This window comes from Arachis stenosperma, chromosome 3, assembly GCF_014773155.1.
Source record: "Arachis stenosperma cultivar V10309 chromosome 3, arast.V10309.gnm1.PFL2, whole genome shotgun sequence".
Lineage (NCBI taxonomy): Eukaryota > Viridiplantae > Streptophyta > Magnoliopsida > Fabales > Fabaceae > Arachis > Arachis stenosperma.
The window spans coordinates 151,954,195-151,975,429 of record NC_080379.1 but is presented as its reverse complement, the minus strand read 5'-3'; the positions used below and the strand labels follow the sequence as shown (position 1 = coordinate 151,975,429).

Genomic DNA, 21,235 nt, shown 5'->3' with positions numbered 1-21,235 from the left:
TCCTTGGCGACTAACATGGTAAGATCTCTCCATAGCTTTAATATCAGTCACTTGTTTAATTATTTTTGTTTGTAGGTTGAGGGGTCACTTGTAGTTTTGTTCGTGGATTTCTCTGTTGCGCCAATACCATAGTCTCCAAGATGAAGATGTCATTCCACTCAAATTTTTTATTATTACCCATTTGTTTCCTAAAATTGACTTCAATCCAGCTTTCCTAATTGAAATGGAAAAATCTTGAAATTTCTGTTGTTTTAATGAGTTTTATCCATGTGGTAGAAACTTTAGGACAATCCCTTAAAGCGTGCATGAGATATTCTTGACCCCCTTACATAATTGACATTCTCCATTTCTCCCAAATAATTTTGTCTTTCTATGATTTGTCATGACTCTGTTATGCATAGCTGTCCAGACGAAAGCTTTTGCTCGCTAAGGTCCCTTCCAACTTCATAGTTCCGTCCAAATAGTTTTTTCTTTTTCTGGCTAATTTGAGAGACTTTGTATGTTATGTTGACTACAAAATCCACATCAATTGAAATCTTCAAACCAAACTTGTCATCCTCATTTTTTGCCTTTAAAGGGCTCATGTCATAAATCTTCTCAACACTGTCTTCCGACAGATGGAGTCTAAGCTTTTCTAAATTCCACTCACAATTTGTAGATATCCATTCCCACACAAAGCTGTCCAAATCCACACTGGCAGAATTAATAGCCTTTTCTATTAAAACATCTTCTCTTACCACCCATTGATGTCTCTAGAAATAAATGGATAAGCCTTTGCTAACATATTGAATATAATGCTCTTGGAAAATAGCCCATATCTTTTTAAGCTCCTTCCACAAACTTGAGTTCGTAGGCTTATAGTTTGTATTGTTGTTCAATCTTCTCCCATTACAGTATTTATGGGATAACACTATCACCCAAAGAGCTTCTGGATTTTCCATTGCTTGCCATATGATCTTGAACATGAACGGATCATTTATGGTTGAAATTTCCTGAATCCGAGACCTCAGGTGTTTCGGTTGACAGAGGGTTTTCCATCTAATCAGGTACACTCATCTTTGATTAGGTTTATCTCCCCAAATAAAACTTCTTTGAATCTTTTTCACTTCCAAATAGATTCCTTTGGGTATCTTCTCATGTTGCATATTGTAGTTTAATACTGGATTTATTTTGGTTTGAGCTAGCGTAAATCCCTCTGCCAAAGACAAATATTTAGCCTTTCACCCTATAAGTTTGTTATGAACTCTTCCCAAGATTTCTTTAAAATTATCTGTACTCCTCCTATTATTGGTGATGAAGGCTCCAAAATATCTTTCAGGTTCCTTTTGCTCTTTGAAACCTGAGAGATTGGAAATCTCCTATCTTGGAAATCTTCAAGATATCTTCCAAGATATCTTTTATTATTTCTTAGATTCTAATTGAAACTTTTTTTCAAAAGAAAATTAGCTCCTCCCAACTTCTCTTGACATAACCGGAAGGAAGCATCTTGGTCCAAAAAGTGATTCGGCTTAGCTGCCATGTTTTAAGGACCAAGTTATTAATTAGAATATAAAATATTTTTTTAACATTTGCTATTATAATTTAATAAATAAAATATTATGAATATTGTCACTCTTATTTTGATAATAATAATGTCATTTTTTTTCAAAGATAATAATGGTATCTTATTCAATAGAGAAATAAATACAATGTCCAAAAGTCAGGACAAGAAAAATAGAAAAAGGAGATTCTCAAATATTCACAAACAGGTGAAATTATAAGGAAAAATAACATAGAAAAGTAAATAGGGAAAGAAATCTTAGGGCATTATGCATAAGGCAAAATAGATAGCCCCTGATTCAACTTAAGCGATGTTGCTAGTACTTTCTCCGGAGGCTCCTGGACATGCTCGAAGACTCGCCGATACCTCTCCTTCCAAATATTCCAAGCTATAATCAAAACCAGTCGAGCTCTATGAGAGCTTGTTCTTTGAAGTCTAGTTTGTAACACCGAATCCCTCCACCAATCGAAGAACAAAGAAAATCTAGGGTATGGAATAAGGTAATCCAAAGAACTCTTCTTCCACACTAGACTAGCGTCTCCACAGAAAAATAGACAGTGCATGAGTGATTATGGTGTTGACTTGCAAATTGGACAAGTTGTCAGAGTAGATGAAAGCCGCTAGTGGATGAGAAGTAGAACATGAAGCTTACCATGGAGGATTTTTCATGCAAAGAGCAAAATCCTGTGAGGGATTTCAGCTTCCATAAATGGCTCCAAACTGGCTTCTGTTGCATGAAATTCGACAAAATTCAATGAAATTATGGTAAATTTGCTAAGCAATCACGTACCCTAATACATCATCATATGTTTTTGCTCTGTTTATCACCCATTGAATTATGTCTTCACCTTCTCTTGGGGTTTTGGAGAGGATTCATTGAGTAATTTCTGGAGGAAGAAGATTTAAGATTAATGCTTGGTTCCACTATTTATTTGACAAAAACAAGTCTTTCACCCATAACAGATGGTAACTATCTGATAGTAGTGCCGCAGATATGGAACAATGAAGGGGTAAGGAGGAGGAAGCCATAATTCACTAAAGATTCATATATCATCAGAACTTACTTTACAACTAATGTCTTTCTCTACAACTTGCCTCCCTTCAAGAATACTTTGCCAACTCCCAAAAGGTAAGGTTCCTACTTCTACTGTAAGGATAGAATTAAATCTGAAGTATTTACCTTTAAGTATTCTAGAAAGAAGAGAGTTAGGTTGAGTCACGATTTTTTAGTACTGTTTACCCAAAAGAGTCAGGTTTTAAGTCTTGAGATCTTTGAAACTAAGCCTGCCTTTTTTCTTAGGCTTAGTCATCTTATCCTAGCTAATCTACACCATTCGCCTTTCAGAACCTTGCTGCCCTTACCAGAACTAGGTTAGAATACTATGAATTTCATTTTGCAAGCTGTCTGGAAGTTTAAAACATGACAAGGTGTAGATTAGTATGGCTTCACCAACTGCTCAGAGTAATACCTGTCTTCCTCCATTAGATAACAAGCACCTTTTCTATCCTTGTATCCTTTTTAAAACCTTATCTTTGATTGAGTTGAAGGTGGCTTTCTTTGAGCGGTTAACAAGAAAAAGTAGACCCAAATATTTATCCTGTACACCTATGTGAGAAATATTCAGCTGTGCTACTAGGGAGGTTCTAATTGACATTGGATTGTTATTACTAAAAAATAGGCCGATTTATAAAGATTAACTCTTTTCCTACTGAAGCTATCATAAGATTCTAATAATTCTAGAATAAAGGCACAACTATTTTTTGAGGCTTTACCGAATAGAATAGAATCATCATCGAATAGCAAATGATTTATAGTTGGGTATTTTCTGTTTATCTAAAATCCCCGAATGAGACTATTTTGTTCTGCTTTGTGTAGCAAAAAGGAAATACTTTCTGCAATAATAAGAAAAGAAAAAGGGATAGAGGGTCACCTTAACAGATGCCTCTATTTGGTTTAAAAAATTATAGGGTTGACCTTCCACAACAATAAAGTAAGAAACGATTGTCATCAATTCACGAATTCAGTCAATGAATCTCAATTCAAAGCCCAACTTCTCCATAATAAACCATAGAAAATATTACTCCACACTATCGTAGGCTTTACTCATATCAAGCTTGAGTGTTATTTCGTATTCCAAGCCTTGCTTCTTTTGTTTAAGGTAGTGCATATATTCGTGTGCTATAAGAATGTTATCAGAAATAAGTCTACATTTCAAGAATACACTCTGAGTAGGGCTAATTATCTTGTTCATATACTCTTGGAGTCTGTGGACCAGCACCTTTGAAATGATTTTGTAGACAACAGAGGACAAACTGATGGGTCTTATCTGAGTCATATCGCTCGCATCTAGGACCTTTGGCACTAGACAGATATTGGTATGGTTAAAACTTTTCAAACTTCTACCTCCATCAAAGAAACTCCTCATAGTTCGAAACACGTCATCTCCCACTATATCCCAGTAGAATTGGAAGAATTTAACTGTTATACCGTCCTCTTTGAGTGCACTCTAAGGGTAGATACTAAAAGTAGCTCTTTTCACATTCTCTATAGAAACAAGTATTCTGAGCCTACAGTTCATGTTAGCTGTAACCTTAGGCTCAAAGTCTATGAAAAAAGACTCAGGATCCACCTGATTGGAAGATGTGAAAATACTCTTAAAGTAGTCATCAGCCACCTTAGCAATATCAGTATTGGTTGTTGCCATATCCCTATTATCCATCCACAGATGACATATCTTATTTCTTCTTATTCAAGATTTAAATTTTCGATGGAAGAAATTTGTATTTTGCTCTCCTTCTTTTAGCCATTTAATTCTAGATATATCTTTTCAATAAAGTTTCTCATACAAATATGCTTTTTCAAGCCATTGTTCAAGCTTAAGTAATTCAATATCTCCTATGATGTCTGATGTTCGTTTTTGTTCTAAGAGAGCAGTAACTTATACAATCTCCTTTTTAGAATTACTAAATATGTTCTTTTACCAGAGAACCAATTGGTGTCTAATCAATTTATGCTTTTAAAATAATCTGAACATTGTTAAACTTTCTATATCTGAGTTCGAAACCTCACTGATGAAGTTACGAATTTGTTCTTCACCACACCAATGGAATTGAAACTTGAATCTCCTCTTTGATTTCTCTGATTGGTAGTTAGTTTCCAAAGGGAGGGGTCATGATCAGAACCTGTCTCTAATAGTCTAAAGGCTGTGGGTTGAGAGTATAATTAGGACTAAGATTCATCAACAAGCACTCTCTCAAGCCTTTACTGAATTAGTTCACCTTTTTTACATCTATTACTCCAAGTAAATGGTCTACCTACCATTCCCAAATCAATCAACGAGTTATTTCCAATAAAGTAATTAAATGCAGTAATAGAAGAATCAGATTTAGGATTACCACCAAGTTTCTCACCTTGATCAATAATGGAATTGAAATAACCAACAATAACTAATTTACCTTAGAGTTGGGAGAGCACCAAAGAAATTTCTTGGAATTGGGATAGCCGAATATTCTCATTACAATTTAAATAAATGCCTACAAAGTTCTATTCAATGTTAAAAGGGACATCTTTTATCAAGATAGCAATGTAAAACTCAAAACAACTGATAATCTGAATAACAAAATTATCCTTTCATGCCAACGTAAGTCTACCCACACTACCAAAAGGATTAAAAATTTTCCAATTAGAATAGTCACAAGTCCTGAATTTTTTTCACCTATCGAGATTGGTTTTTTGTTTCGCAAAGAAAAACCAACTCGGGGGAGTGGGATTGAACAATCCCTTTAAGGTTGTGAACTGTCAAGGGTCTCCTCAAATTCTGACAATTCTACGATAACACTCTCATTGGTCTTGGAGTGCCAATGATTGGCTGGCACCCTCTACCCTCTGATTAGCAATTAGCTCTTGTTCAATACATATTTTCTTGATCACAAGCTCATATTTTTTATCAGAGACTCTTCACTTTGTCCAACCCAATTGATTAAGTGAATTATAACCCTGTCTTGCCATCTGTTTTAGATTCAGTTTTTGCTGCTAACTTCTTCTATTACCATCCGATTATCTTCCTGGATTTCATTCATGGAGCCTGTAATGTCTTTTAACATAGAGGAGAATCAGATTTTTTCATTGACTGCCAAGCTAACTTTGAAATTTGGTCGAAAAACTCTGTACTCCTTGGAACTTCATTCCTTTTATTCTTCATATTCAACTTAGAGAAGCTCTCAAGCAACTAAGAAGGAGCAGGCTTTTTCCTTAGTTGTGAAGGCTTAGATTGTTGATTGCTGAAATTGCTTGCATTATACTACCGTCATTGTCAATTCTTTTTTTTATCTGATCAGCCTTCACCCAGTCGCTAACGCCTTCCACTTTAATATCACCTGAAGTAGAGTCTGACATGAAAATTTGGCAGTGCTTTGAATCATATCCAAGATGAGAACAATAGGTGCAGAAGATTCTAATACACTAATATTTCAATCTAATTTTCAGCACTTTACCTCCTGGAACAGCCATCTGAATCGAATTCTTCACTTTTTATCACCATTGATCAGCTAGATTTAAGGATTCTGGATTTTTTTGACAAAAAAAAAGCTAATATCAATAATCTCACCAATCTTCTCATTCAATTTACGACCAACCTAAACAGTCTTGAATTTTTTTAGAGGCCCCCAGAATTGAATAGAAAAAGAACTAATTCCCTCATAATCCTGAGAGTCAACATCTGTCTATCTTCGAACATATAAAATATAATCCTTAAAGAGTCATGGAGATCCCACCATTGTTCTCAAAGAAGAATTGGAATTGGTTTGATCATAATTCCACTGATCTAATCTATTCGATCTCCTCGAGATGGCCTTCAATGCATTGTCAATAATTCCTATTGAAAAGACCTTACCAGTAAACACATTACCAAATGGACTCTTAGTACATGTCTCCAGTTCTTTAGAAAAGTCTTCCTCTATCACAAACACACTAATTTTTCCTCTTCTTTCATGCTTTTTGGGTTCGGATGTAGACTTTATCTTTCTTTTGGATTCATGATATGAATGAGGGCGTGATAATAATAGAATGAGAGAAATATAAGAAAAATAAAAAGAGCAAAAGAAGAAGAGAAAGTTGTAAGAAATTAAATGGATTCATATGAAAACAGAATTTGGAAGAACAAGAAGAGAATTAGAGAATTAAGGTTGAAAAAAATATTTGGGAGTACAACAAAAAAATTTAGCAGAATAATTTTAATAATGTCATTTTTTCTACAAATTTATACAAATATATAATTAAAAAATTATATATATAATGATATTATAAAAAATGAAAAAGATACTATCATTTCTCAATTAGTAATCTTATTTTATAAATTCAAATATTTAAACATTTTTTTAACTAATAAACTTAAAAGTAATTATTTTTTGGGATATGATAATATATAATTTAATTTTTATATATTTTGTTTGTATATAAAAATTAAATTTTTATTATATAATTATAATTAAAATTTAGTTTTAATATATTGATAATTTATAGAGTTTTATATAATTATATAACTAGATTTGTTTATTTAAATAACTTTAAATAATAAAGTTAAGGGCAATTCACCTAAATAAATTGTTTCACCTTTCAAATTACGTAAATGCATTGTTTCCAAAACGAACACGCAAATACATTGTTTCACATATCTATGAAAACCGCTAGTTTCTGTATGATTATGATTGGTCATAAACCGCTACTACCAGGAGCGGTTTATATGCATTGGTTTACGTATGTAAATCGCTAGAGGCATCAGCGGTTTACGTTGAGTATGAAAACAAATAATAAAACTAATCTTTATCTAAAAAATCATTACAAAACAAATAATTAATGGTATATACTATTTAAATAATATCATAAATAAAAAAATTTAATTTGTCATTCTCTTTTATTTATATCAACCATACAAAGAAGATTCGAAGAGTTTGGAACATGGGTTGTGTACTTTGCTGCTGATTTGTATTTGAGGTTCTAGCTAAACGAAATTTTTTTATTTGTACAACTTTATTGTTTTATGCCAAAAAATAAAAACTATTTGTATTTTATAGTTGATTGATTGGATAATTAATAGTGATAATATCATAATTTTGATGAATAAAATAAAAAATATAAATATGCATGTAATAATTTTTTATTTGTATTTCTTATTAAAATAAGACTAAATAGCAAATCAAAGAGTGAGTATTGATAGAGTACTAAAATATATAAACTAAGACTAATTTTTTTATATTCATCCCTTCTAAAACTCATGAATGATAAAATAATTTTTTTTAGTAAAAAATAGTGATTTTTTCACTAAAAATAGCAAATCAAATAAAAAAATTCACTATTTTTTACTAAAAAAATTATTTTATCATTCATGAATTTTATCATGGGATGAAGATAAAAAAAATTAGTCTTAGTTTATATATTTTAGTACTATGTGAATACGCTCTCTTTGATTTGCTATTTAGCCTCATTTTAATAATAAATACAAATAAAAAATTATTACATGCATATTTATATTTTTTATTTTATTCATCAAAATTATGATGCAAATCAGTAGCAAAGAACACAACCTATGTTTCAAACTCTCCTAGTCTCTCTTGTATGGTTGATATAAATAAAAGAGAATGAAGTGATTTTTAAAGAGAAAAATATATGATTTAGTGAACATTTGGCTAAAAATAAATTATTTTATTATTTATAAATTTTAAAAGAGATGAGAATAAAAAAAAATAGTCTTGATTTATATAATTTAATACTTTGAGTATTGTATTTTTTTAATACTATCATCTCCATCCATTTGTGAATAAAACTCTACCTCTCTACATTTGATATAGAGAGCCCATTGACACATACTAAACGTAAACCGTTATAGGCACCAGCGGTTTACGCACGCACACCAACTTACATAAACCGCTGTTGGCAGCAGCGGTTTATGACCAACCCGGTATACATGTAAACCACGACTGGTACTAGCGGTTTCTGTTCTCTTGTAAATCGCTACTACCAGTACCGGTTTATATAGATATGTGAATCAATGTATTTACTTATCCGTTTTTGAAACAATGTATTTGCGTAATATTGAGAGTGGAACAATTTAAATAAGTAAATTGCCCTAAAGTTAAAATTATATTTTTTTAATGAAGTGAGAATTACAATTAACTATTTGTCTAATTTTTTTATTTAAAATTAAATTCTTATAATTATAATTTTAAAATAAAGAATTTTAGAAAATTAACTGTAGCATAAGTTAACTCAGATAATTTTTTTGTTTTTAATTTTAAAATTTTAAAAAATAAAGATAATGAAAAATTGTTTTATTCTTTTCATATAACTAACATATTTTTTAATTAATTGACTATAATTGATTATAGTCCAAGTTGATTCCCTAGCAGACCTTCTGAAATTAAACATAAACATAAAATATGGAGGGTATCGATGTAATAAGCGCACTAAGAAGAAAGTGCACAAAGGAAAGAAGGCACAAAAATAAACAGAGGAAGAAGAAGCATAGAGAGTTTCCTTGTGTGGGTGTGTGGGGCCATGCCATGCTATCTTCCTCCATAGACAACAACCACCTCATCACACTCACTAACTCATAAACCATCATTGCTTTTACTGAATTATATCCCACTCTTCCTCCCCCTTTTCTTTCTTTCTTTTTCTTCTCCATCACCAAAACACAAAACCAAACATGTCCCCATTCGCATTCCCACTACCATCATTTGAATGAATCAATCCATGTCATAAAACAACTATTGCCCATGTTTTTCATTCCTTTCCCTTTGGCCTTGTTTGCTTTTGTTGCTCTTGTCTCTGCCTCTTCCTTGGTCTGAAATCTACGTGTGAAAGAAAAGGCAGAATCTTTTTGTATATACACTAGAAAAGTTTCTGTCTTTTTTCCATTTTTGTAGATGGGGTGCTGGTGAAGGTGAAGGTGAAGGTGAAGGATAGTAGTTGGTGCAAAACTGCTTTGTATAGTAGTACTATGGGGAATTGCTTGTGTAGGTTGGAATCTTCAGATTATAGAGTCTCTTCTAATGCAAAGCCAGGTTCGTATCCAATAACAAAACTTGCCTTTATTTTTCTGTTGTAGCCAACTCTATTTGATCACATCATAATCTTTTTTTCTTCCTTCTCTTATATGTTTCTTCTATTTTTATTATCATATATCTGATGATGATGATGATGATGATACTGTTGTGGCTTTCAGTTTATTGTTAAAGAAAAAGAAAGAAAGAAACTTACTTTAATTTAATACAGTGTTAGATTCATACATAAAGTCTTACTTGTAGGCAAGTAAAGATTATGCAAATCATTAGAAGAAGAAAAGAAAGAGGAAACAAGAATATGCATATCTGAGTTATATGTATCTCTTTACAAAAAGTAATAACTTGGGGTGTAAATTCTTTTTTGTGAATGAGTCCTCATCACTTTTCCCTTTGTCTGCTTCAAAAGTAGGTCGGTTCAATTTGTAGCTCTTAATTGGATGATATCATCATAGTGGAAAACCTCAAAAGTTTAGTGCGTTAAGTATTATCTTCATTGAAAAATTGGTGGTTGGTTTTAAAAATCTAAAAAATTATTCTTTGCTTTCTCAATAATTATTTATTCCCTTGCTTTTGAATTGTCTTTTTCTCTGTGTTTGTCTTCTCTGTCTCTTAATGGTGGAATATGAAATACAAATTAGTTTGCCTACGCTCCCTAGTTTATGTTACATAATAAAGCTGCAGTATTTGTTATTTTAATGATAAATGTTGTTGTGATGGTGATTGTTTCGTATAGCATTTGAATAATATGGTGCTTGTTGCAATATTTGTAAATGTGAATAGAATAATGCTACACATCTAAGTCTTTTTATTAACTAAGTCCAACCAAGTTGATTTAACATAACAAAAATCAATTATGACTAGCATTATTCCAAGTCTTATTGTTTAACTTGATTGGACTTGGTTCATAAAAAGACTTGGATGTGTAGCATTACTCATGTGGATAATATGTTGTGTTTGGCACAATTTAATTTGGGTACATTATTTTGTTGTGATTTTTGATATAGATTCAACAAGAGAGGAAAACCAGGCAATGAAACAAAGGAGTGATAATAGTAGGTTACCAACAAATCCTGAGGAAGTGGAAAACCTACTATTACGCCGTGATTCAGCTGCGAATCCATTGATTGTATTCAGTTATGATGAGCTAAAGATAATAACTGCAAATTTTAGGCCGGATCGTGTGTTGGGGGGTGGCGGATTTGGAAGTGTATATAAAGGGTTCATCTCTGAGGAGTTAAGGCAGGGTCTTCCTACTCTTCCTGTGGCTGTTAAGGTTCATGATGGTGATAACAGTCATCAAGGCCACAGAGAATGGTTGGTTAGTAGTACTCTTTATAACCATTCTCTTATATTGTTTATATCGACTCCCTTCATCGTCTTTGATGTCTCAATGTCGCTTATTGGTCACATCTGCGGATCAACTTATCTGGATATAACTTAGTTTGCTGTGACACTGATTTGAGGTTGGTTGCTTGCTTTCTAGGCAGAAGTCATATTTTTGGGGCAGCTATCACATCCGAATCTAGTCAAATTAATTGGATACTGCTGTGAAGATGAACATAGGGTGCTAATTTATGAGTTTATGGCCCGTGGAAGTGTCGAAAACAATTTGTTCTCCAGTTAGTATTTCTTTCTACATTGAAATTTTGTGTTCTTTATTCTTTGTTGTTGATGTTTGTAAAAGCTAAGTTCTGTTCTGCAATATTTGACATCTAAGAATGTAATTTCAGACCAATGATTTTACTCAACTATTTATTTATTTTTACTGTATATCTAATTAATTAGTTTCTCATATATATTTCAGAAATATTGCTTCCATTGCCATGGTCCATAAGAATGAAGATTGCATTTGGAGCTGCAAAGGGACTTGCATTTCTTCACGAGGCAGAGAAACCTGTCATCTATCGTGATTTCAAAACATCAAATATTTTATTGGACCTGGTCAGTAATATAGATTTATGTTAAATATACCATTTTATTTGTGAACTTTCTATTTACAGTGAAAATATGCTGAAATTGGAGCAATAAGTATTTTACTATTTAACCATTTATTGGCAAGTGAGGTCATCACAGCATCACATGCTTGTTAAAACAGAATGTATCTATATCCAGCTTAGCAAATTCTCTTTTCATTGATCGTTAATGTCTTGTTTCTCAATTTGACAAAACAATAGATGTATACGGTATACCTACCTTTCAAGTAACATGATTTAGTGGAGGATTCATGCATAGAATTTTATTTCGTTTTCGTTTGTACTATGATATGTGCTTATTTCATCTATTCTTTTTGTTCTGCTTAACCAAAAATGCACTTGAACACAAACAACACGCATCACAAGATCAAAACAAACAAACTAGTCACAAGCCTGAAATTCTTGTATAAATGATAGTGTACATCAAATGAAACTAACCATCTTTTAATTATTTTCCCTTTTCTTTTTTCGCATGTGCCGTAAACAGGACTATAATGCAAAACTTTCTGACTTTGGCCTTGCTAAAGATGGGCCAGTTGGAGATGAATCCCATGTTTCGACTCGCATAATGGGAACATATGGCTATGCTGCACCGGAGTACATAATGACAGGTAAAGTATAAAAATACAATTTGATTGAAGTAGTAAAAAAATCCAATGAAAAACTGTCACATCAGCTATTATCATTGAATTTCACCTACCAGAACATAGGGATGGATCTATGTACAATTGTACATTAGTAGCCCTCACTGCAGTTTAAAATTTTTTTGAGTAGTATATATGATAATAATATTTATTTGCCTCTATTAAATTATTGAATTTGACCGCACAATAATTTTTAACTCAACTTTTGGTACTTAATAGTCAATTTTAAAATTTTATATTAGATGTCCATTAGAATGATCAATTCTCAATTTAAATCAGATTGGTGTCCTTTCTTACAAACCGACTCGAAAGAGTATTATTTATCTTCTTTTGAAATTAGCTTTAGTTTTTCCTGTAGTAATTGAATTAATTGAAAGAACTTTTTCAACTATGAATATCAATAAGAGTTGACTTCTAATTATATGAGAAGTGAATTTTTAAATAATTGTTTATTAATATATATAAAAAGAGAGACATTTGATTGTATTGTTAAGAAAAAAAATTCTCAATATTTTCAAGATATAAAACCTAAAAATAGAATTCTAAATTATATATTATTATTTAAATTACTATTTTAGTGTTTTACTTTGTAAATTAGATATTTTGAAAACTAATCATATTTTATAATAACAAAATATAATTATAACAATAATCCTATTATATGTACATAAAAAATAATCATCCGTATAAAATATATATTGAAATACAAAATATGCATTAAAAATGAGTTAAACATATGTATTTATATACAAATATATAATGGTTAATGGATAATTTGATAGTTGATTTTTATGTATACATTATGTTTTTATTATAAAAATTATTATTATGTTACGTATATTTTGCCTCTACTGGCAAAATTTCATGATCCATCGTTGCGGCAAAAGAATATGTTAGTGCATGATAATTAAACTCTGAAAAATAATATGATGTGATCGATTGTGCAGGTCATTTGACCCCTAGAAGTGATGTTTACAGCTTTGGGGTTGTTCTTCTGGAACTTCTGACGGGAAGAAAATCGCTAGACAAGTTAAGGCCAGCAAGAGAACAGAACCTTGCAGATTGGGCTCTTCCTCTGCTGAAGGAGAAGAAGAAACTTCTAAACATCATAGATCCAAGGCTTGAAGGTGACTATCCAATAAAAGGTGTTCACAAGGCTGCAATGCTTGCTTACCATTGCTTGAACCGCAATCCAAAGGCTCGGCCACTAATGCGAGATATTGTGGACTCATTGGAGCCTTTGCAGGCACACAATGAGATCCCTATCCAAAAAACATTGACCATAATTAGTGAAGTTGCTGAAGCTGATTTAAGAAAAGGAAAAATGCAGAATCACTGAATGAATTGTTTTTTAGGTTGTTTCAGGTTTTCCATCTAATGTTCATAGGGAGAGGTTTTGCCTTAACTATTTGTGTTTATTAACAAGAAATATATAGGCATTTCTTTTTCTCTCACTTCTTTTTTTAACATGTTTGCCATCTGCAATTGAATTGCTGTATCTAATGTTCATGAAGGTGCTACTGCGGAAATTGGATTCCTGAATGAAATAAAATAATCAGTTTCTATAAAACAAGTTATAACAGCTCAACAAGAATTTTTCATCATTAGTGGATGCCTAGATGGTTTTATAACAGCTTTTCTTTAACTCTCTCTTGTTTTGTTTTATTATTATTATTATTATTAATGAAAATAATTTGATATCTGATTGTTGAGTTACAGGATATTCTGTGACTTCCGTAGCTTAATTCCTTGCTATTATAATAAGCCCATTTTTCTTAATAAAAATAGTTAATTTTGTATATGAATACTGAATTGAAATAAATATGATTTTTAAAACAATAATAATATAATACATGTTTGATATTTAATATCAATAATTTATCTAATGAATAAAGACTTTCCTTTTCTGAAAACTTGAAAACTTTTCTTTGTAAAATAGAACTCTTGTTAAAATACTTATTAGTTATTTATCACTCAAGAACATCCAAGAACAAAAAAGGAATTTCAAGAATATAAAAAAGAATTATTATTATTCCTTATTGATTACTTTTCTTCCATGTCTCTAAGAACTCATACTAAGATACACGTGGCAGCACACTAGTGAACTGAATGGATGGTGGTGAGTTTAGAACCATTCTGTGCAATCTCACTTACATTCACAACCTCTCATCCTAATGTCTCTGTGTCCCATGATGCATGCTATGCTATGCCAACTTTCCTTTAACAAGTTAACACACTTTCTTCATTATCTTCTTAAACCATAAAACAATAACTATGTCTTTGTCTTCGTCTTCTCTTTACTCTTCACTCACATTGCCAAGAACCACCCACCAAGTTCTTTACACCAAACCCAAGTTCCTTTCTTCCAGAAACCCCTCTTTCTCAGGTGTTTCTTGCTTTTCCTCAAACCCCCTTTTGTCGAAGCCCTTCCTTTTTGTGGCTAAGGCATCATCTGAGGTTGGGTCAGAAGCATCATCAGCCAAGAGTGAAGGAGAAGGAGAACAAGAAGACGAAGAGGAGGAGAAATATGAGGAGTATGAAGTAGAGCTGGAGCAGCCATATGGAATCAAATTTGCAAAGGGAAGAGATGGTGGCACTTACATTGATGCTATTGCACCAGGTGGAGCTGCTGATAGGGCTGGTGTCTTCACTGTTGGTGATAAAGTTATTGCCACCAGGTTTGTTCTTTCTTCTCTGATTTCAATTCGGTTGCAACTTTTATCTTATATGCTTTAAGTTCTTAGCTTGTGGTTGTGGATTTTGGTATTGCATTTGAAATTAAGGATTAGGATTCCAAAAGGAGAAAAATTTCAAGACAAACCTTGTGTCTTTGAATCCTTTACATTATTACCAAATTGGAAATTCTTTTGAAAACTCATCAACTCTACATTTGATTGGTTGGTTGATATGTGACGAAAAAGCTCAATATTTGCAGTGCAGTTTTTGGGACTGAAATTTGGCCGGCCGCAGAGTATGGAAGGACAATGTACACAATTCGCCAAAGAATTGGCCCGTTGCTTATGAAAATGCAGAAGAGATATGGTTAGTTCTTTATGAACACATGTTTGTTTCACCGTGTCCAATAGTCACTTGTAAACTTTGCCAGCTGATCCCTGACCTGTGGCTACTCTATTCATCAGGAAAGATTGATTATGGTGGTGAATTAACTGAGAAGGAGATTATCAGAGCTGAGAGGAACTCTGGTGTAATCAGTAACAGAGTCAGGGAAATTCAAGTATGTATAATGTCATGTTGTTAAATTTGGAAAATTGGAAAACCTTTCTCTTCAATTTTCGACTTTTTTAGTGTGCAAGATCTTTTCTCTTCTATAGATAGATATCTACTTTACTTCCATGGGGGTTTTTCAAGTACAAATACAGTCATTCATCAAACTTGTCAAAATTTCAGATGCAAAACTACATGAGGAAAAAGGAACAGAAAGAGCGCAGAGAAAATGATTTGAGAGAAGGATTACTGCTATACAAGTAAGACATGGCTGTTCAAAAATCATGTTCTTTATAACCCCTTTGGTTTATCTAGTTTACTAGTCTTTCTTTCTTTTCTTATTGTATCTGAATTAAGGACATATAATAAAGTGATGAATATCTCTGGTCGATATTCTTATTACGCACTCTCTATTGTTGGATTAAATGTTGAAGGAACGGCAAATATGAGGAAGCGCTGGAGAAATTCGAGTCTGTTTTGGGGTCTAAACCAGAACCCGAAGAAGCAGCAGTAGCAAGTTATAATGTAGCTTGTTGTTACTCTAAGCTAAACCAGGTACATGTTTGTTCACATTACAAATTATAGGCATTGCCTTGCATCACTTGAAACATACAATTTGATCTTTGATTATGCTTGTTTAGTGCATTTATTCCCAGGTTAATACTCTTCTTTCTTTGTTATTAAATTTATATTTATATGCATAATAGTAGGTATTGACTTTTTTCTAACAGATTCAAGCTGCACTTTCTTCACTTGAAGAAGCATTGAATGCTGGATTTGAAGACTTCAAGGTGATCAACCTATTGTAAGTTATGCGATAAAAGTTCTTCGTACAATAGCTGAGCTGCCTAACATTGTTGCTGTTTCAACAGAGAATCAGAAATGATCCTGACCTGGCCAATGTAAGAGCATCGGAGGAGTTCGATCCACTCGTGAAAAGATTCGATGAATCGTTTATCAATGAGAATGCCATCAATGCCATTAAATCTCTTTTTGGCTTTGGTAAGAAATAACCAAGTGTCTTAAGTTCTTGCCATTACAAAATGATGGATTCGGTATTTGGAGCAAAGCATATAGTGGAGCTGACTAAGATGTTGCTTTTAAGAGCAATATGATATCTTTCACATTTTTATTTGTCGTGTATCACTTCATAGTAAACTACAGGTCTCTCTCTTTTCTTCTGAAAGTCAATTTTTTCCCCATAGCTTGGATATATTGTATTATGTACTGTTATAATCAGGCCAATGTGTAAGAAATTTGTGATCAATAAAATTGTCCTTCTCTGCAATCAATAACTTCAATTGTTATTGCTTTTATTTCTTGTGTGACAAGGTTCATTCCTATTAATAGTTCTGTTTTTCATCCAAATATCTTTTGTTATTGATATTTGTAGAAGCTAATTCCTAAACCCTAAACTCTAAACAATAGCATTATTGAAGCATAGAGTAAATGCCAAGTAGACATATATCCAAACAGTCAGGTGACATCCAATAAGGTGCTCGGCTAGACATGGCGAGGGTGTAGCCGAACCGGAAGTCCTTTTACTGGCTCAAGCAAGGGATCATGCTTAAACTTCTCATCAGGATTCACCAAATCCCACTTGAACCGTTTCACAATGTGATGCATGAACACAAGTATCTCCAACCTTGCAAGCTCTATTCCCAGACACATTCTAGGCCCTCCCCCAAATGGAACATATGAATAGGCTGTAGGACCTTCCCCTTCAAACCTTGATGCATCAAAAGCTTCCGGATTCGGGAAGTATTCTGGATCCATGTGTGTTGAACACGTGGCCCAACGCAGCTGTCGGAAAACATGATGCTCGGTTTAAAATTCATGATGTCATGCAACATTCTTGTAAACATCCAAAGTACAACCCCAGAATGAAGAGTGATGAAAGTTTAGCAAACCTTTTTAAAAGAACATACCTTCCACCCTTTAGGAATGGTATAGCCAGCATAGTTAAAATCCCTTATTGCTTCTTTGAAATTAGTATTCACTGGAGGGGATAGCCTCATGACCTCAGATGCAACATTCCATGAGTATTTCATTTTCTGAGCATCCTCCCATTGTAACAATTCCCCTGTCCCTTTCCCTATGCTAATTTCGAGTTGTTCTGGCATGAAGACAATACAAAACTTCAACATTTGTTTTTTATCTAAATTCTGGACAAGAAGGTTTATCAGGAATAGCAGTAGAAAAAATGTAAAATGTTGAAGGATTTTGTTGTAAACCTTTCAAAACTGGTTCATATACTTCAGACAGGTCGCCAAGATACTTCATGATAGACGATATAACCGATCTAGTAGTGTCGTGGCCAGAGAAAAGCAGTGCAGCAGGTTGTCAATAATCTCGGATTCAGTCATGAATCTTCCACTGGCATCAGGTGTGACAAGCAAATGTGACAGAAGATCTTGGGTAGGTGATGGCTTTTTTTCCTCCAAATCAGCTCTGCTTTGCCTCATACGCATTTTAATTTCTTCCCTTATTTCATCTGCAGCTTTCATGGATCGACGAAATTTTGTTCCGGGCAAGTTGACGGGGAACCAAGCAAAGCCTTTCACAAATTCATCAAGCTTTGACGAAAACTTTGACACATGGATAGATTCTTCTTCACTTAAAAATAAGCAAGCAGCCAATGCATATGTGTATAGCTGCACTGTGAATACTGAATACACAACCACCTGCTCCTTTCCTTCAAAATTGTAAACAATAGAAAGTGTAAAAACAATTGTACTTTAATTAGCCATCATTTTGTTTCAGGGACATTTTTCTTACCTTGCCAATGAGTGTTTATGTGGAGCTGAGCAATAGTGTCCATTTTCGGCACAAAATTCCTGAGTGCTTCTGCACTAAGAAAGCTCAAGAGCAACTTTCTAGCCATCTTTGCATCTTCACCAACCTTGTTAACCACAGAGGACCTTAACAGCTTTGCTACCGAGGATGGAATCCATCCCTGGACATCCTTGTTCTCATTGGTAAACAAGAACTTGTTCCCTGCCGGGCTGCAAAACACAGCCATAGGTTCTCCAAGAAATGAAGTCTTGAACACCCTTGAGTCATACTTTCCCATTCTCTCTCACACGAACCGCACCGTGTTTCTGCCCTTAGCTGCGTGCAAATAGCTGAAGGTTTCTCCAACAACAGGCCATCCTAGGCTTCCAGGAGGAACATGCAGATTTGGATGCTTTCTGAGTTTGACAATTTTCGTGATGAAATGAAGACAAAGGAACAAGAGTGTCAAAGCTGCTGGGAATGCTAGAAATTTGACCACCTCCATAATCAATGGATGAGTTTATGTTGTTCTCAGCTATATGAAATGAGAAATGAACACTTGAAGAGGCAAGTTATCTTACTCTTACTATTATATCTATCTCATTTATTTTTGAATTCTGTCACTGGTTAGTGGTAGTAGAATTTAAACAAATAGCAGGATATTAATATAAATTATTGTCCAGCTGGTTGTTATATAATAAAAAAATTAAATTGTGGACCCTAACTTAACAAAAGCCGCCATAGAAATTGCTATTGTATACATCATTCAACAGAAAATATTGCCATAAACTTAAACAATAGCATTATGAAAAATAGAGTATTTGCTGAGTACAGAGAGATCCAAATAAGTTTTGACAAAACAGATGACAACTTGGTTAGACAGGGCGAGGGTGAAGCCGAATTGGAAGTCCATTTTCTGGCTCAAGCAAGGGATCATACTTAAACTTCTCATTTGGATTCACCAAATCCCACTTGAAGTGTTTCACAATGTGATGCATGAACACAAGTATCTCTAGCCTTGCAAACTCTAGTCCCAAACACATTCGAGGCCCTCCTCCAAATGGAACATATGAATAGGGTGCAGGACCTTCCCCTTCAAACCTTGATGCATCAAAAACTTTGGGATTCGGAAAGTGTGCCGGATCCATGTGTGTCGAGAAAGTGGTCCAGTTCAACTGTCAGAAAAGAAGAAATTGCAATGATGAATTAGAAAATGTAAATGGCAAGGATGGTGTGAGTTTAGAAAAGCTTCACCTTCCAGCCCTTAGGAATGGTATAGCCAGCAAAGGTAAAATTCCCTGTTGCTTCTCTGTAAGCACCAGCAACAGGTGGTGATAGCCTCATGACTTCAGATGCAACATTCCAAGAATACTTCATTTTCTGAACATCATCCCATTGCAACAACTCCCCTGTCCCTTTCCCTCGGCTTATGTTGAGTTGTTCTGTCTCCAAAACAAAAACTTCTCAGCAAAGGCCTATATAAAATTGGAACATGTTCAAGGATTATGCTGCAAACCTTACCTTCCAAAACCTGTTCATAAACTTGAGGCATTTCGCCAAGATACTTCATGATAGACGATAAGGCCGACCGAGAAGTGTCGTGGCCAGCAAAAAGCAGCTGTAGCATGATGTCAATGATCTCCTCTTGGGGCATGAATCTTCCACTGGCATCAGGTGTGACAAGCAAATGTGACAAAAGGTCTTGGCTAGGTGATGCAGACGCCTTCTCTTCCAAATCCACTTTCCTTTGCCTTACAAGCATTTTAATCTCTTTCCTTATTTCGTCTGCGGCTTTCACGGCTTGATGGAATTTTGTTCCGGGCAAGTTGACGGGGAAGCCAAGCATGCCTTTCACAAGCCCTTCAAACTTGGATGAAAACTTTGATACATGGGCAGGGTCTTCAATGCTCAAAAATAAGCAACAAGCCAATGAATATGTGTATAGCTGTGTTGTGGAATACACAATCACCTGCTCCTTTCCTTCAACATTATAAATATGAACTTAAATTACTTGTTTCAATAAAAAAGAGTAGTAGTGGTTGCATTTTCTTACCTTTCCAATGTGTGTTTAAATGGCTCCGAGCAATTCTATCCATTTTGGGCACGAAATTTCTGAGTGCTTCTGCACTAAGAAAGCTCAGTAGCAACTTTCTAGTCAACTTTGCATCTTCACCAATCTTAGTAACCAGAGATGTCCTTAACAGCTTCCTTATTGAAGAGGGCCACCATAGTTGGACATGTTTGTTCTCATTGCTGAACAAGAACTTGTTCCCGGCCATGCCGCAAAACACAGCCATTGGATCTCCAAGAAATGAAGTCTTGAACACTCTGGAGTCATATTTCTCCATTCTCTCTAGTGTGAACCTTGACATGTTTCCCTTCTTAGATTCGCGCATAAACTCAAAGGTTTCTCCGACTATCGGCCATCCTAAGCTTCCAGGGGGAAGATGAAGATTTGGCTTCTTTCCGAGTTTCACAAACTTTCTTATCAGCTGAAAACAAAGGACCAAGAGAAACAAAAGTGCTGGCAAGCCTAGAAGCTTGGCCACCTCCATGTTAGTATCTCTTTGTTGTTGTTGTTTTTTTTTTTTTTTTTTTTGATAGTTTTAGAACTCACTTAGATCCCAAAGAGGAAAGTGAGAGCAAGTTATTTGTTGATGCAAACTACCAAGATTATTTAAGTAGAATTCGCTAATATGAACAAAAAAAAAATATCAAGATTATTTAGTTTTTAGAAAGGAAAGATGGAACAGTCTTATACTATCTAACAAGTTTTTATATTAAAAAACTTTTTCAAGTTAAAAGTAATAACTATTATTATTAATGGATAAATACCAATACTTTTTGGATTTGAATCGTCTAAAGTTTGAATTTTATTTTAGAAAGTAAAGTATGATCTCTCATTATTTATTTTATATGTGGGACCAAGAATAAATATAAAAGAAAAATCATTCAAAGATAAAAAAATCACACTTTACTCTTTAAAGTAAAATTCAAACTTTAGAGGATCTAAATCT

General features: G+C 33.7%; 3 protein-coding genes and 1 pseudogene across 3 annotated transcripts; 2 read left to right on the top strand and 2 right to left on the bottom strand.

The window, feature by feature from the left end:
* The first annotated feature begins 9,009 nt into the window (after positions 1 to 9,009).
* Positions 9,010 to 13,672, top strand: LOC130969241 (probable serine/threonine-protein kinase PBL16). Its single transcript, XM_057894883.1, has 6 exons — positions 9,010 to 9,601; positions 10,606 to 10,919; positions 11,085 to 11,220; positions 11,406 to 11,542; positions 12,062 to 12,185; positions 13,166 to 13,672. Exons 1-6 carry the CDS (start codon positions 9,538 to 9,540, stop codon positions 13,555 to 13,557), a joined length of 1,167 nt encoding a protein of 388 aa, XP_057750866.1. The 5' UTR covers positions 9,010 to 9,537; the 3' UTR covers positions 13,558 to 13,672.
* A 713-nt stretch (positions 13,673 to 14,385) lies between these two features.
* LOC130969242 (protein MET1, chloroplastic) lies at positions 14,386 to 16,731 on the top strand. The gene is made up of 7 exons (XM_057894884.1): positions 14,386 to 14,896; positions 15,154 to 15,260; positions 15,359 to 15,453; positions 15,627 to 15,703; positions 15,878 to 15,998; positions 16,175 to 16,234; positions 16,316 to 16,731. The coding sequence occupies exons 1-7, from the start codon at positions 14,493 to 14,495 to the stop codon at positions 16,454 to 16,456; spliced, it is 1,005 nt and encodes a 334-aa protein (XP_057750867.1). The 5' UTR covers positions 14,386 to 14,492; the 3' UTR covers positions 16,457 to 16,731.
* LOC130969238 (beta-amyrin 28-monooxygenase-like) lies at positions 16,715 to 18,847 on the bottom strand (annotated as a pseudogene).
* Positions 18,848 to 18,915: 68 nt separating this feature from the next.
* On the bottom strand, positions 18,916 to 20,833 carry LOC130969240 (beta-amyrin 28-monooxygenase-like). The gene is made up of 4 exons (XM_057894882.1): positions 20,272 to 20,833; positions 19,740 to 20,198; positions 19,473 to 19,660; positions 18,916 to 19,393 (listed from the first exon to the last, which is right to left on the bottom strand). Exons 1-4 carry the CDS (start codon positions 20,771 to 20,773, stop codon positions 19,094 to 19,096), a joined length of 1,449 nt encoding a protein of 482 aa, XP_057750865.1. The 5' UTR covers positions 20,774 to 20,833; the 3' UTR covers positions 18,916 to 19,093.
* Between the last annotated feature and the right edge of the window lie 402 nt (positions 20,834 to 21,235).

What these genes read in the sequence shown, in the direction of transcription:
- LOC130969241 (XM_057894883.1), top strand. Translation starts at nt 9,538, where the DNA reads ATGGGGAATTGCTTGTGTAGGTTGGAATCTTCAGATTATAGAGTCTCT. An exon ending in CGAAAACAATTTGTTCTCCA is followed by an intron (nt 11,221 to 11,405) that starts GTTAGTATTTCT and finishes TATATATTTCAG; the next exon opens with AAATATTGCTTCCATTGCCA. An exon ending in CAAATATTTTATTGGACCTG is followed by an intron (nt 11,543 to 12,061) that starts GTCAGTAATATA and finishes TGCCGTAAACAG; the next exon opens with GACTATAATGCAAAACTTTC.
- LOC130969242 (XM_057894884.1), top strand. Translation starts at nt 14,493, where the DNA reads ATGTCTTTGTCTTCGTCTTCTCTTTACTCTTCACTCACATTGCCAAGA. An exon ending in GATAAAGTTATTGCCACCAG is followed by an intron (nt 14,897 to 15,153) that starts GTTTGTTCTTTC and finishes CAATATTTGCAG; the next exon opens with TGCAGTTTTTGGGACTGAAA. An exon ending in GTTACTCTAAGCTAAACCAG is followed by an intron (nt 15,999 to 16,174) that starts GTACATGTTTGT and finishes TTTTTCTAACAG; the next exon opens with ATTCAAGCTGCACTTTCTTC.
- LOC130969240 (XM_057894882.1), bottom strand. Translation starts at nt 20,773, where the DNA reads ATGGAGGTGGCCAAGCTTCTAGGCTTGCCAGCACTTTTGTTTCTCTTG. An exon ending in TTATGAACAGGTTTTGGAAG is followed by an intron (nt 19,661 to 19,739) that starts GTAAGGTTTGCA and finishes TTTTGGAGACAG; the next exon opens with AACAACTCAACATAAGCCGA. An exon ending in CCATTCCTAAGGGCTGGAAG is followed by an intron (nt 19,394 to 19,472) that starts GTGAAGCTTTTC and finishes CTTTTCTGACAG; the next exon opens with TTGAACTGGACCACTTTCTC.